Source organism: Toxorhynchites rutilus, chromosome 3, assembly GCF_029784135.1.
Source record: "Toxorhynchites rutilus septentrionalis strain SRP chromosome 3, ASM2978413v1, whole genome shotgun sequence".
Lineage (NCBI taxonomy): Eukaryota > Metazoa > Arthropoda > Insecta > Diptera > Culicidae > Toxorhynchites > Toxorhynchites rutilus.
Window position 1 is genome coordinate 15790467 of NC_073746.1, and position 12505 is coordinate 15802971.

Genomic DNA, 12505 nt, shown 5'->3' on the forward strand with positions numbered 1-12505 from the left:
TATGTACTTTTTGGAAAATAACAAAATTTTTTTCGCAACTTTTTTTTTTGGAAACAAAAATTGACTGACAAAAAAGATATTATAAAAATCAAAATTCATTTTTCTCAAAAACGTATTTTTTTTAAATTCCCCAAAAATATATATATGAATAGCCCTTAATATTTTTAACAAGTCGTCCATACATTAGAAGATGGGCACTTTCACAGGGAAACATTTTTCGAACAACAACTTTTTCATGTTTTTTTTTTTTGAAAAAAAATACAACTTATCCTTTTCTTTCTAAAAAAAATGCGGTATTTTTTTGCGAAAATTCAAACAATTTCCTACATTTCATCCTTCGACAAGAATTTTGTAGGTATCATAGTTTTTAAATTATAAATTTTTGTAAAAAAATAAGAAAAAAAATGGTGTTTTTCCAAAAAGTAGTCTAATTCTTTTTAGAATATTTCAAGTATGCAAAGTTGCTTAAATGACCCATGTCATTACACCCACAATTTTTCACTGCTATCTGAGATGGTGCTGCCAACTCCTAAGACGAATTGGCATGAAATTCGTCAATTACGAAAGCAAAATCTAATTTTTTTTACGAGTATAGCATCTTTCCAATAAAGACTAGCTAATTGACTTTAATTTGATATATCGATCATATGAATCGGCCCAGTAGTTCGAAAGATATGATTTAGAAAAAATGCATTTTTGCTGTTCGAAATTTGAGACAAAAGTGATTAAACATATTTTTAGTTTTTCACCATGAATATGTATTTGTAAATCAATTTTATTGTAGTCAAATGAAAAAGAAGACTCTATTGTGTCCAAAAATCTATTTAATTTCGCGAAAGAGTCCCATTTTGAGTAATGAGACACTGTTTAATAGTCATCAAAGCTTAAGTGTCGCCTGCGGCCAAGGTTACCACGACGTCGAACACGTTGTTCGGTCGTGCGAGGAGTATCTTGTTGCCAGATCGAATTTGGAAAACTCTCTTCGGGCTAGAGGAAGGCAGCCCAATGTGCCGGTGAGAGATGTGTTGGCTGGTTTAGACCTTGATTACATGTCCCAAATATATGTCTTCCTAAAAGTTATCGATCTTCGTGTCTGATTGTCCTTATATCCTTATATTCTCCTTTTCCTTTTCCTTCGCGAGAAATCAAATCCCTTCTTATTAACAATAGAATAAGGTGAAATGTAAAAACATATTAGATATAAGATAGGCTTAAGAATTGAGTGTAATGAATGTGAGTGTGAATGTGAGAGTGAACATTGTCAACATATCCTTTTATCCCTTCCTTTTCCTGAAGAAAATATGTCACCCTTCTAAACTCGAGTAGACCGCGAGTAATCGGTTTTCTACACCATTAACATTAGAATTAAGGAAAAATGTTTATATATACTTGTAAAGGAGTTTGGCTCCTTTAAACTTATGTAACTGAGCCTGTAAAAATAAACGATTTAATAATAATAAAAAAAAAGCTTAAGTGTTCGGAATTTGAGACAAAACGGTACCTGATAGTAAGACGTATGAGAATCGAAAAATTGGTGACTGTTGATTGTCCCGCAATTTTTAAAAAAAATATTTGGTCAACTCCATTGCAGTTTCCACTTTCATAGTCATGGTTTTTTATTTACGTAATAACAAAAAAACCATTACACTGGGAACCACAACATTTGTCGGAATGGAATGATCAACGATGTTCACGATCTGCAAAAAAAAATCCCGTCAACATCGACAATGACAAGAATGCGTCACCTTGATTAATCTTCAAACCACCCGAATATGGGTCACCGCGCCACCTTCCCATAGTTCGAGCAGCGCGGAATGCCTTTTTTGTACACTTATATTTCATAAAAACCAGCTTTTCCCCCACAATCATGTTGTGCAGCGTCTTGGGTGGCAGAAGAAGTCAGTGCGCCCATCCATCGGCCGGCCCCAGGCCCCCACAGGCCCCCATATGGGTTATCCAAATATCTTTCCTCTTATCGCCGGGGGTCTACACAAGGGGGAAGAAGGGAAGGAATATCGCACTCTGCAGCCAGCGAAAGAAAAAGCTCAACGGCTTACCTTCAACTCTTTCGTGTGCTTCCATCGGTACGGGCATTCGTATTGCGACTGTCGTCCAGACCGGACCTGTTTTCCCGTACCCGAGCCGTGCCGTGTTCCGTGTTCCGTGTTGTGCCTGTATCGGACTTGAAGGCCTCCTTCATTTTCCCGAGTTTCGCTGCAGCTTTTCGGTGAAAACGAAAGACGCGGTGTTGTGTTTGGTGCTATACGACCGGGAGATGAGTGCTGGAACTAAGGGAGGAGAGTGAGAAGAAAATCGTGCTTAAATGGGTTTGGAGCCTGACCGTTTTGGGCCAAGAATTTGATTGTTGAGCCAATTAATGCTGGCTGTCAGGCTAGAGCAAGGAGGGAGGATAATTGGGCCGGTGATTGGACGCGATTGGAGTCTGCGTCGGAGTGTTGTGCGTGTGCTTCAACAAAGTGTCCATTCATTGCGGGAGTGGTTTTGACCTAAATTGTGTCCCACTGGAGTACCAATGTGTATTTGTTCGTGTCAAGAAAGAAAACAAATTGCGTGATTAATGATTTATGAGCATGAGAAGAGAATGAATCGTGCTTCTGTTTGAGGTGTTTTTGAATAGTGCGTAGTGAGCATCCAGTTAAAGATGAACGACTGTGAATCTCCGATGGGACTTGCATACGGCGGTAGAAAACTATTCGCCGGAGGATCCTTCTTGGTGATTGTTTGCTTGGTGCTAACAGTTGCGGCTCCGGCCTCTGGCGGAACAATCGATGGATTTCGCGCACAGAGAAAAGGTGAGATCAGTTAACCTTTTTTTTTATTTTGCCACATTCCCGTTAGTGTCGGGCTGGATGATGGATTTGAAACGGTTTTTGTGTCTTTCTTTGGGACTGTGATGTTTCGCACTTCGCTATGAATTAGCATAAAGGGGCTGGACAATCGCTTGGGAGAGCGGAGAATTTCGGATATGCAAATGTTGGACATGTTCCTAATTCGTGAGCGTGTTAAATTTGAATATTTACTGTCTGAGGTAATATGATCCCTTGATTAGTCGAGCAATGATAGCTTTCTGTGATCTAGAACTCGCGAATCATTAATAATAAGTGGACGTATCTGATGATTTAACGACAACATTATACCATTGTCAGAAACCGCTAATCCGCGAGCTAACCATTCGAGGCAAGTCACTTGTGAAGGGTTTTATGCGCCCAAGCGAATCCCCCAAAATGCATCTCGCCAAGCTTCACCAGTGGCCTCATTCGTTCTCGAGTTGCTCGGCGGAAAGGAACACTTAAACCGCTTAGCGTGACCATCGTTTCCGAAAAATCTCCTCACGTTCTCTCCTCCCTAATTGTGGCTGTTCTGTGGGCTTGTTTTGATAGTGCAAACACATACACTATAATTACGACTCACGCCAAGCCAGCGCAAGACAGCGGCCCGAAAACTCACTTTGGAGCACCAATTCCGCGGGCGAATGAATCACTGGAGGAAAATAACGAACTCTTCCGACGTAATGAGGAGATAATCTGTGGCGCGAAAGCGGTAGCGGAGGGCGAAGGGAACCCAAAACCGAACCCATCGCACGTCAGAGGTTTCTTCCAGGTTTTTATTTTGGGGAGCCGCGGAAGAAGATTCTTGAAAGTGCTTGTTTGTGTAATTCATTTTCGCCTGTGGGAAATGGGTTTGAAGGCGATTGAGAAAACGAAGATCGAATGTGGGCGCTGCTGAGAACGATTCGAATTTTATCAAATCATCCGAGCCAAAACACGAATTCAAAGGAAATCTATTTCTGAAACCATTGCACTGTTTAACATGGTTTTTTTCGTGTTCCACAACACACCGTCAAACAATTACACAACGTTAAAGGAAAATTCGGACGCCGAATAACAGGAGTTTGGAACTTGAAAACGCTTTTTATGCTCCACTAATGACCCGCTTGTTTTGGTTGCGAGGAGTTTTATTGTTTAGACCCGGTAAACTAAAGGTGTTACCGGCGAACCATGAAGTGATATAACTCATGAGCATCACTCCAAGTAAAAGGCGCGTGAGAAAGTTTGCGCGTGTTCCAGCCAATTGAGTTTATTCCATGTTCAAGGTCTCTTAGTCGGTGCTTGAGATATTGCGAAAAAAAACTTCCCTGAATTGTTGAGTGCCATATTTCGGCCGCTTGCAGCGGAAATGGTTGAACTGGTCACGAACTCGACTGCAAAGGAAAGCAGAAAACCTAAAGAAATGTTAATTCTGTAGTGCGTGCTGCCCCCATACGATCGCAGTCTGGTGCCGGTGCGAAACAAGTTCTTCGGGTCATTATAAATTCAAATCGAATGAATATCTTTTCTTGAAATTTCATATCCAACAGTCTCAGGGGGTGAGTGACACATAGGAATGTTATTGTGTACGTTTGCTTGTCGCCTCTGTCAATGTCTTCGCCACCGTTGAGGTTGAAATCTTCAGCGCGAAAGATACACTCAGCCTCCCGCTCTCATCTCGAAATAAGTAGGCTAACAAAAACACATCAATATTCAATTTGGTGCCATCATTTTTGTTCGACACATCCATTTTCTTGCTCCAACTATGAATTGAATGCTGTTCCGATTTCGATATTTCGATTTATGTTATCTTGAATTAACCCATTTCTACGGACAGCGCGAAAATGGAACACCGTGTGATAGAGTTTTATCGTTGCCTGGCGGCGTGGATGGAGGTTAGTCTGTATGTCGTGATGGATGAATGATATGAAGACATTGATTACAATTCAATGAGCAAATACCGTTTGAGTACTGTTAGCACAGGTTCGTTGCTTGCGCCACCGTTGACATCTTTTGTTGGAGGATGAAATATTTCGAACGTCATTTTTAGTGAAACGTTTCAGAATGAGAATGATTCAATACCGTTTCCGTTTCATAAAATAAATAAAAATGAACACAGCAGCAGGTGGTCTAGATATAACAGAGTCTGCTTTTAAAATAGTCTGTTGACCGAAGAAAATTTCATGGCCCAGTCTGTCATCAGCATGTATTTAAACAAAATATCAAACAGCTTTTTCTCGAAACTAGTTTTGTCAACCTGGTGCACACAATGTCTCAAGTTCTACTGAACCGATTTATTCTAAATTTGATGTGAATAAATCTCTATATATTCCTCAATCGCATGAATCAATGAAAATATAATTCTTCAATTTTATTATTTTGAAAAAAAAAAGAAATTGTCATACAAATTTTAATCGGAAATAGACCTTATGAAGTCAAACATTCTGCGATGCAGAACCTGTCGATGTCTTGATTTTACTCAAAGTTATTGATGTTTATTCTCAAAAAATATGCTATTTTCGTTTTTTCTGAGGCAAACATATTTTTTTTATTGATAACACATGATAAAAACGTAATGCCCATTTCTCGCAATCTGAACAACAGCTTCAAACTGGGATGTTGGCGTTTTCAGTTCTTGTAGATAGCATTTTGAATGCTCTAAACGTTAGTGAGCCTCTTGAGAGCCTCATTGTATGCCTACTCCCGGAAGTAAAGACCTTCTTGAAAGAAAAATTAGCTTTTCTTGCTGCGTTAATATCTTTCGATGGATAATTCAGCACAACAGGCCAAGGATTCAATCACTGTTATAAAGTGGAATTGCAAAAACCTAAATTAGACACATTCAAATTCCTTATTAATAGTTTCAAGTGTGATGTATTTGCCCTTTGTGAGACGTGGCTCTCTCCAGAGAACGAATTGAACTTCTTCGATTTCAAAATAATTCGTCTAGATCGTACTGGCACGTATGGTGGTGTATTATTGGGGATCCGAAAATGCCACTTTTATAGAGCCCATTTCTCTCCGATGACAGGAATTGAGGTTGTTGCATGTCAGACAAAAATCAATGGCAGAGACCTCTGTATTGCTTCAAATTATATTCCTCCTAGAACTACAGTTTACCGTTAACAGCTCAGAGATATTGTCGAAGCCTTGTCAGGTCCTCGTTTAATTTTGGGTGATTTCAATTCGCATGGAATGGGTTGGGGATCCCTATATGATGATCCCCGTGCCTCATTGATTTATGATCTGTGCGATAATTTCAACATGACGACTCTAAACACTGGGGAGGCTACTAGGATAGCAAAACCCCCCGCGCGAGATAGTGTTCTAGACCTCTCAATTAGCTTCTCTTCTTTATTATTGGATTGCGCATGGAAGGTAATCCAAGACCCCCATGGTAGTGATCATCTTCCTATACATTTATCTATTGTCAATGACTCATACCCATGTGGGACAGTTGATATTCCGTATGACTTAACGAAAAATATCGACTGGATGAAATTTCGAGAAATAATCTCTGAATTTATTGACTCGGTTCATGAGTTACCTCCTCTCGAAGAAAATAATTTCATTACATGCTCTTTCAAAGGGAATTAATTCCGACCAGTACGACACCCATATAAAAATTTAGTACGACCGCAAAGGGATAATTTATAGTTTATTCAAGAATTTTATGTACTACTTATGAATGCTACACGAAGCTTCAAGGGTGATTCTATTTCTCAAGCTTTGGAATGGGTAAAAAACGTTTTAAATAAATCAAAGCCGATATTTGTAAAATAAAAATGTTTTACAGGATCCAGTTTTCTTTTAGTTTTTTTGAAGGCACTCTTATAGTTTATTGAAACACATCATTGGTAACTCTGGTAGCCTATACTTATTCAACACATAGCAATCTTCGTAAAACTTCCTATGAGCAATGGAGAGGCTCAAACATGAACAACTTACCGTACAAAATTCCATTAAAATATATTTAATCATGTCTAAGCTTCTACTGCTGAAATAATCGACGCAATCCACCTTCTTCCTCAATGACCATGACGTTCCTAATATTTGGCCTGTGTCGTTTTTATTGGGACATACTAAGTACTACATAGTTTAGATACCTATACCAAGCTTGAACATATTCTGAGTGATAAGCCGTATCACATGTGTGACCACAGGGCAGGTCAGAAGAAAAATCATTGACGAAAAATCCCTCAGCCGTTCTGTTGGGACAAGACGGATATTGCTCAAGCCTTAAACAACGAGATCACACCATAGGTGACTCATTCATTATGAACATAATTTCTCATTTTGAATTAATATATATATATATATATATATATATATATATATATATATATATATATATATATATATATATATATATATATGAGTATGCTGTTAAAGGAGATGAAAAAACAAAAGAGTGGAGGGACTCGATGGATTTTTCTGTGCATCGTATGATGGGAAAACGAAAACACGAAACACGGCCAGTAAAACGTCATTCTACGATGTCTGTGCGTTGACATGTACGCGAAGATAGAGAACGAACGACTCCGGTGCCTACGACACAATGAACATCGAGACGCTATCATGAGCAATGCCGACACAGCCTTTGCTATTGCCAGGCCAAAACGCAATACGTGTGTTCAAACCAAAAAAAAAAAACCTTTAATAAGCTTCATTGCAATATTTCCCGTATTTGATCCCACAGTGAATTGGATGTATCCGGATGAATGACAAAAGCTAGGATTATCTCATTGACATATTTTCAGTTTGTAAAAGAAATACGCCCTCATGTAATCCATAGTGCTATTTCCTCGGAACTTCCAGATCCATCTACTAATCAACTACTCACCCGATCGGAATCCTATCGGGTCAGAATTACCCGAATGGATCGCAATTTTGCATTCTGTTATCCGTTGGACTCAAGCTCAATCGAGTTGTGCAAATGTAGCAACCTTGCCACGTTTTTAAATCAAAATTTAAAAATTAAGATTAGCTTCCCCGTATCAAATACGGGTACTATGTTACAGAGTAACAAATTCTCTGCAATTGGGGAAAACTCTTGAACGAAATTGTATCTGATAATGATTTTATATTATGGATAAAGTTTGACGAAAACGCTAGGTAATTTATAGAGAAATAGTTAACTTTGAGTAATATTAGGAATTCGTTCGACAACTCGCAAGTAGATCGGACAAGTTTTCGAAACGATCCAACAAAGGTGTTTTTTTCCATATTGAATTAGACTGTGATTTTCTTTCATCGGTTGCGCTTGCGAGTAGAGCGAAGCTCAAAGTGGTGCGCGACCGAGACGCTGAGGATACAATTCAGACAGATTCATCACACACACCACACAGCAGCGGCAAGTATAAGTTTATTTTTCTTTTGTCCTCCTATCATTCCTTCTACCATCTGTGCTCGATTTACACCATTGTTCATCTGTGTGTTAACCAAATCGGCAAACGTTGGAATTAGGGGTGTCTATTTTTCCTTGGTTTCATTACCGTTGAAATTTTATTGGAACTTTTTTTCATTTTATAATTTTATATAAATAAAATAAATTGATATAAATATTATCCCCAGCATAACCTTATAATATATTTTTTTACTTATTCATTTTGATAATCATTATATTCTGTTCATATCGAACAGTTGGACGTTTTTCCTGATATGGCTGAGGGCGGAAAGGACCCCCCGTTGACACAATTGAATATTTTTGATACCGAACCTCCTCCTGAAGAGCAGGAGGATGAAGCAGAAATTGAGGTAGAAAATTCTGTTTACGAAGTTGATAGTTCCGAAGATAAGGAAATCGACGAGAAACAGGATTTTCGTCATTGTGTACTTTAGACGAAAATCCAAACCTCTCAATGTCATTCGCATCTCGAATGAACTAACTAAAAATTTTCTGACGTTACCGAGATTACACGGATGGGGCCAGACAAACTACGAGTTGTCGTCTCAAGCAGGACCCAAGCGAACAAAATAACGCGCTGCGACCTCTTCGCGATTGAGTATCGTGTATACGTACCCTGTTGCAACGTCGAAATAGACGGCGTAATAACCGAAAAGGGTTTGACCCGAAAAGAGATAATCGATGGTGTCGGTCGCTTCAAGAACTCCACACTAAAAACTGTGAAGATTCTTGCATGCGATCGACTGAAATCTGTGTCACATAAAAATGACAAAAGAATTCTCAATCGGACAAACTCTTTTCGTGTGACTTTTGAGGGTTCCGCCCTTCCAAATTACGTTGCAACAGGGGCACTTCGTTTACCTGTTCGATTGTTTGTACCCCGGGTAATGAAATGCAACAAATGTATGCAACTCGGTCACACGGCCGCAATAAAAAACGTTGCGCAGATTGTGGAGAGAGCCATGATGAGATTCCTTGCGCGAAAGAGCACAAGTGTCTTCATTGCGGCGGGACTCCTCATGATTTTACTCAATGCCCGGTGTACATACAACGAGGGGAAAAACTCAAGCGTTCCTTAAAGGAACGTTCCAAGCGGACTTTTGCAGAAATGCTTAAGAGTTCCGTACCAACGACACAGGACAATCCCTACTCCATTCTGCAGAACGACGAGCCTGTTGCTGACGCTCCCAATGCCGGTTGTTCCGGTACATCACAGGGTGCCATCAGGAAAAGAAAAATTACTTCTTTTCCATCACTCCCCAGAAAGAATACCGAAACTTCCCAAGTTGGAATGAAGCCTCGAACTGAACGTGCTGAGAATAGGCCGAAGCAAGTACCTCCCGGTTTACGTGGTCATGCTACCAACCAGGGGTCCTCAGCACTTCCCGGAACAACAACGAACACGTCTGTTCCATTTTCGCGGTCGAAGCAACAGCCACTACCTGGCCTGCTTGCGCTTTCAGACCTTGTGGATAACATTCTAAATGCTTTAAATATAAATGATCCTCTTAAAAGCATAGTATTATGTTTGCTTCCGGTTGTGAGAACATTTTTGAAAGAAAAATGTGGCTTTTTAGCAGCGTTCATTTCCCTCGATGCCTAATTCAGCGCAAGAGGTCAAGGATTTGACCACTGTCATACAGTGGAATTGCAGAAGCATCATCCCTAAACTAGACCCATTTAAATTTTTAGTTCACAGTTCTTTCATTCTGTGAAACATGGTTTTGTTCAGCCGACGAGCTGAATTTTCACGATTTCAACATTATTCGCCTCGATCGTAACGACTCGTTTGGTGGCGTACTATTGGGGATCAAAAAACGTCACTCCTTCTATAGAGTCACTATCCCATCGATTACAGGCATTGAAGTTGTCGCTTGCCAGATACAAATCAATGGCAAAGAACTCTGCATTGCTTCGATATATATTCCTCCCAGGACTACGGTAGGCCGCCATCAGTTCTTTGATATTATCGAGGCATTGCCGGAGCCGCGGTTAATCTTAGGTGACTTCAACTCCCATGGAACAGCATGAGGGTCACTCTACGATGACAACCGTGCCACGTTGATTTATGATCTGTGCGACAACTTCAACATGCCAGTTTTAAATACTGGGGAAGCAACTAGGATAGCCAACCCTCCTGCACGGGCAAGCATGCTAGACATATCTCTCTGCTCTTCTTCATTATCCCTGGATTGCACATGGAAGGTAATCCAAGATCCCCACGGTAGGGATCACCTACCAATAATTTTATCGATCGCCAATGAATCAAAATCTAGTGAGTCAGTCGATATTGCGTATGACCTCACGAAGAATATTGACTGGAGAAAATTTGCGGAATTAATATCTGAAGCAATCATTTCGATGCATGAACTTCCTCCCCTTGAAGAGTATAATTTTATATCAAGTTTGATTTACGATAGCGCACTTCAAGCTCAAAAGAAACGTGTACCGGCTACCACTTTCCGACGTCGTCCTCCATCACTTTGGTGGGACAAGGAGTGTTCAAAGGTCTACCTTGAAAAATCATCCGCTTTCAAAAAATTCAGGAAAACTGGATTAGTGGAATGGTTTCGAAAGTACCAAGCTTTAGAAGCCAAACTAAAAGGTCTGATTAAAGCAAAAAAGCGTGGATATTGGCGGAAATTCGTCAATGGTTTGTCAAGGGAGACCGCTATGAGTACTGTTTGGAATACGGCTAGGAGAATGCGTGGCTGGAACCATACCAATGAAAGTGAGGAATACTCTGACCGTTGGATTTTCAAATTTGCAAGGAAGGTTTGTCCCGATTCTGTTCCTGCACAAAGCGTCGTACGCGATATTCCGCTCCAATGCGATTATGAGAATTTTTCGATGGTAGAATTCTCAATTGCCCTCCTCTCATGTAACAATTCAGCTCCGGGGTCGGACAAGATTAAATTCAACTTGTTGAAGAATCTTCCCGACTTGGCAAAACAGCGTTTGCTGAACTTGTTCAACAAGTTTCTGGAGCTGAACATTGTCCCGCATGACTGGAGACAAGTGAGAGTGATAGCCATACGAAAACCCAACAAGCCGGCTTGCGATCACAACTCGTATAGGCCGATTGCAATGTTATCCTGTATTCGCAAATTGTTAGAGAAAATGATTCTACTCCGTTTAGACAAGTGGGTCGAAACGAACAATTTGCTGTCAAATACGCAGTTTGGCTTCCGCCGAGGTAAAGGGACGAATGATTGTGTCGCGCTGCTATCTTCTGAAATCCAAATCGCATTTGCTCGCAAAGAACAAATGGCTTCCGTTTTTCTCGATATCAAAGGGGCATTTGATTCAGTTTCCATGGAAATTCTCTCAGAGAAGCTTCATAATCGTGGACTTTCACCAATTCTGAATAATTTCCTGTACAATTTACTGTCAGAAAAGCACTTGAATTTCTCTCATGGCAACTCAAAATCTTCTCGTTACAGTTTTATGGGCCTACCGCAAGGCTCCTGCCTAAGCCCCCTCTTGTACAGTTTTTACGTCAATGATATGGATGATTGTCTAATTAGAGACTGCACGCTGAGACAACTTGCAGACGATGGAGTTATTATCACGGGTACTAATCCCGTCGCTCTGCAAAAGTCGTTGCAAGATACCATGAACAATCTGTTCACGTGGGCCCTCAAGCTGGGTATCGAATTCTCTACGGAGAAAACTGAAATGGTCGTTTTTTCTAGGAAGCACGAAGCCGCCCAATTCCAGCTTTACCTATCCGGCAAAACGATCCAACACTCTATGTTTTTCAAATACCTGGGTTTATATTTTGATTCTAAGTGTACCTGGGGGACACATTGGACACATTGCGTATTTGAAACAGAAATGCCAGCAAAGAATCAATTTTCTCCAAACAATAACCGGAACATGGTGGGGTGCCCATCCAGGAGACCTCATACAGCTGTACAAAACAACGATATTGTCAGTGTTAGAATATGGCAGTTTTTGCTTCCGATCAGCTGCCAGGATTCATATTCTCAAGCTGGAGAGGATACAATATCGTTGCGTGCGTATAGCCATGGGGTGTTTGCATTCGACACATACGATGAGTCTCGAAGTCTTGGCAGGAGTACCCCCGCTTACTCTTCGGTTCACAGAATTATCCTACAGATTTCTCATCCGTTGCAAGATCATGAATCCATTGGTGATTGATAACTTCGAAAATCTACTACAACTGACTCCTCAGTCCAGTTTTATGTCTTTATACCATGAGTATCTTACCCACGACGTGCACCCTTCACCAGGCATCTCCAACCAA

General features: G+C 40.4%; 1 protein-coding gene across 2 annotated transcripts in view; it reads left to right on the plus strand.

Moving 5' to 3' along the window:
* LOC129775873 (uncharacterized) overlaps nucleotides 1-12505 on the plus strand; it is a 132169-nt gene that overhangs the window by 67679 nt on the left and 51985 nt on the right. Inside the window, exon 1 of one of the 2 annotated variants that reach the window (XM_055781046.1) lies at nucleotides 2092-2813. The exons of the other annotated variant lie outside the window; for it this stretch is intronic. Within the exon in view, the coding sequence (XP_055637021.1) occupies nucleotides 2663-2813 (151 nt within the window). The 5' untranslated portion in view covers nucleotides 2092-2662. Of the gene's footprint in view, nucleotides 1-2091; nucleotides 2814-12505 lie in introns of those variants that run through there. 2 annotated transcript variants of the gene reach the window in all.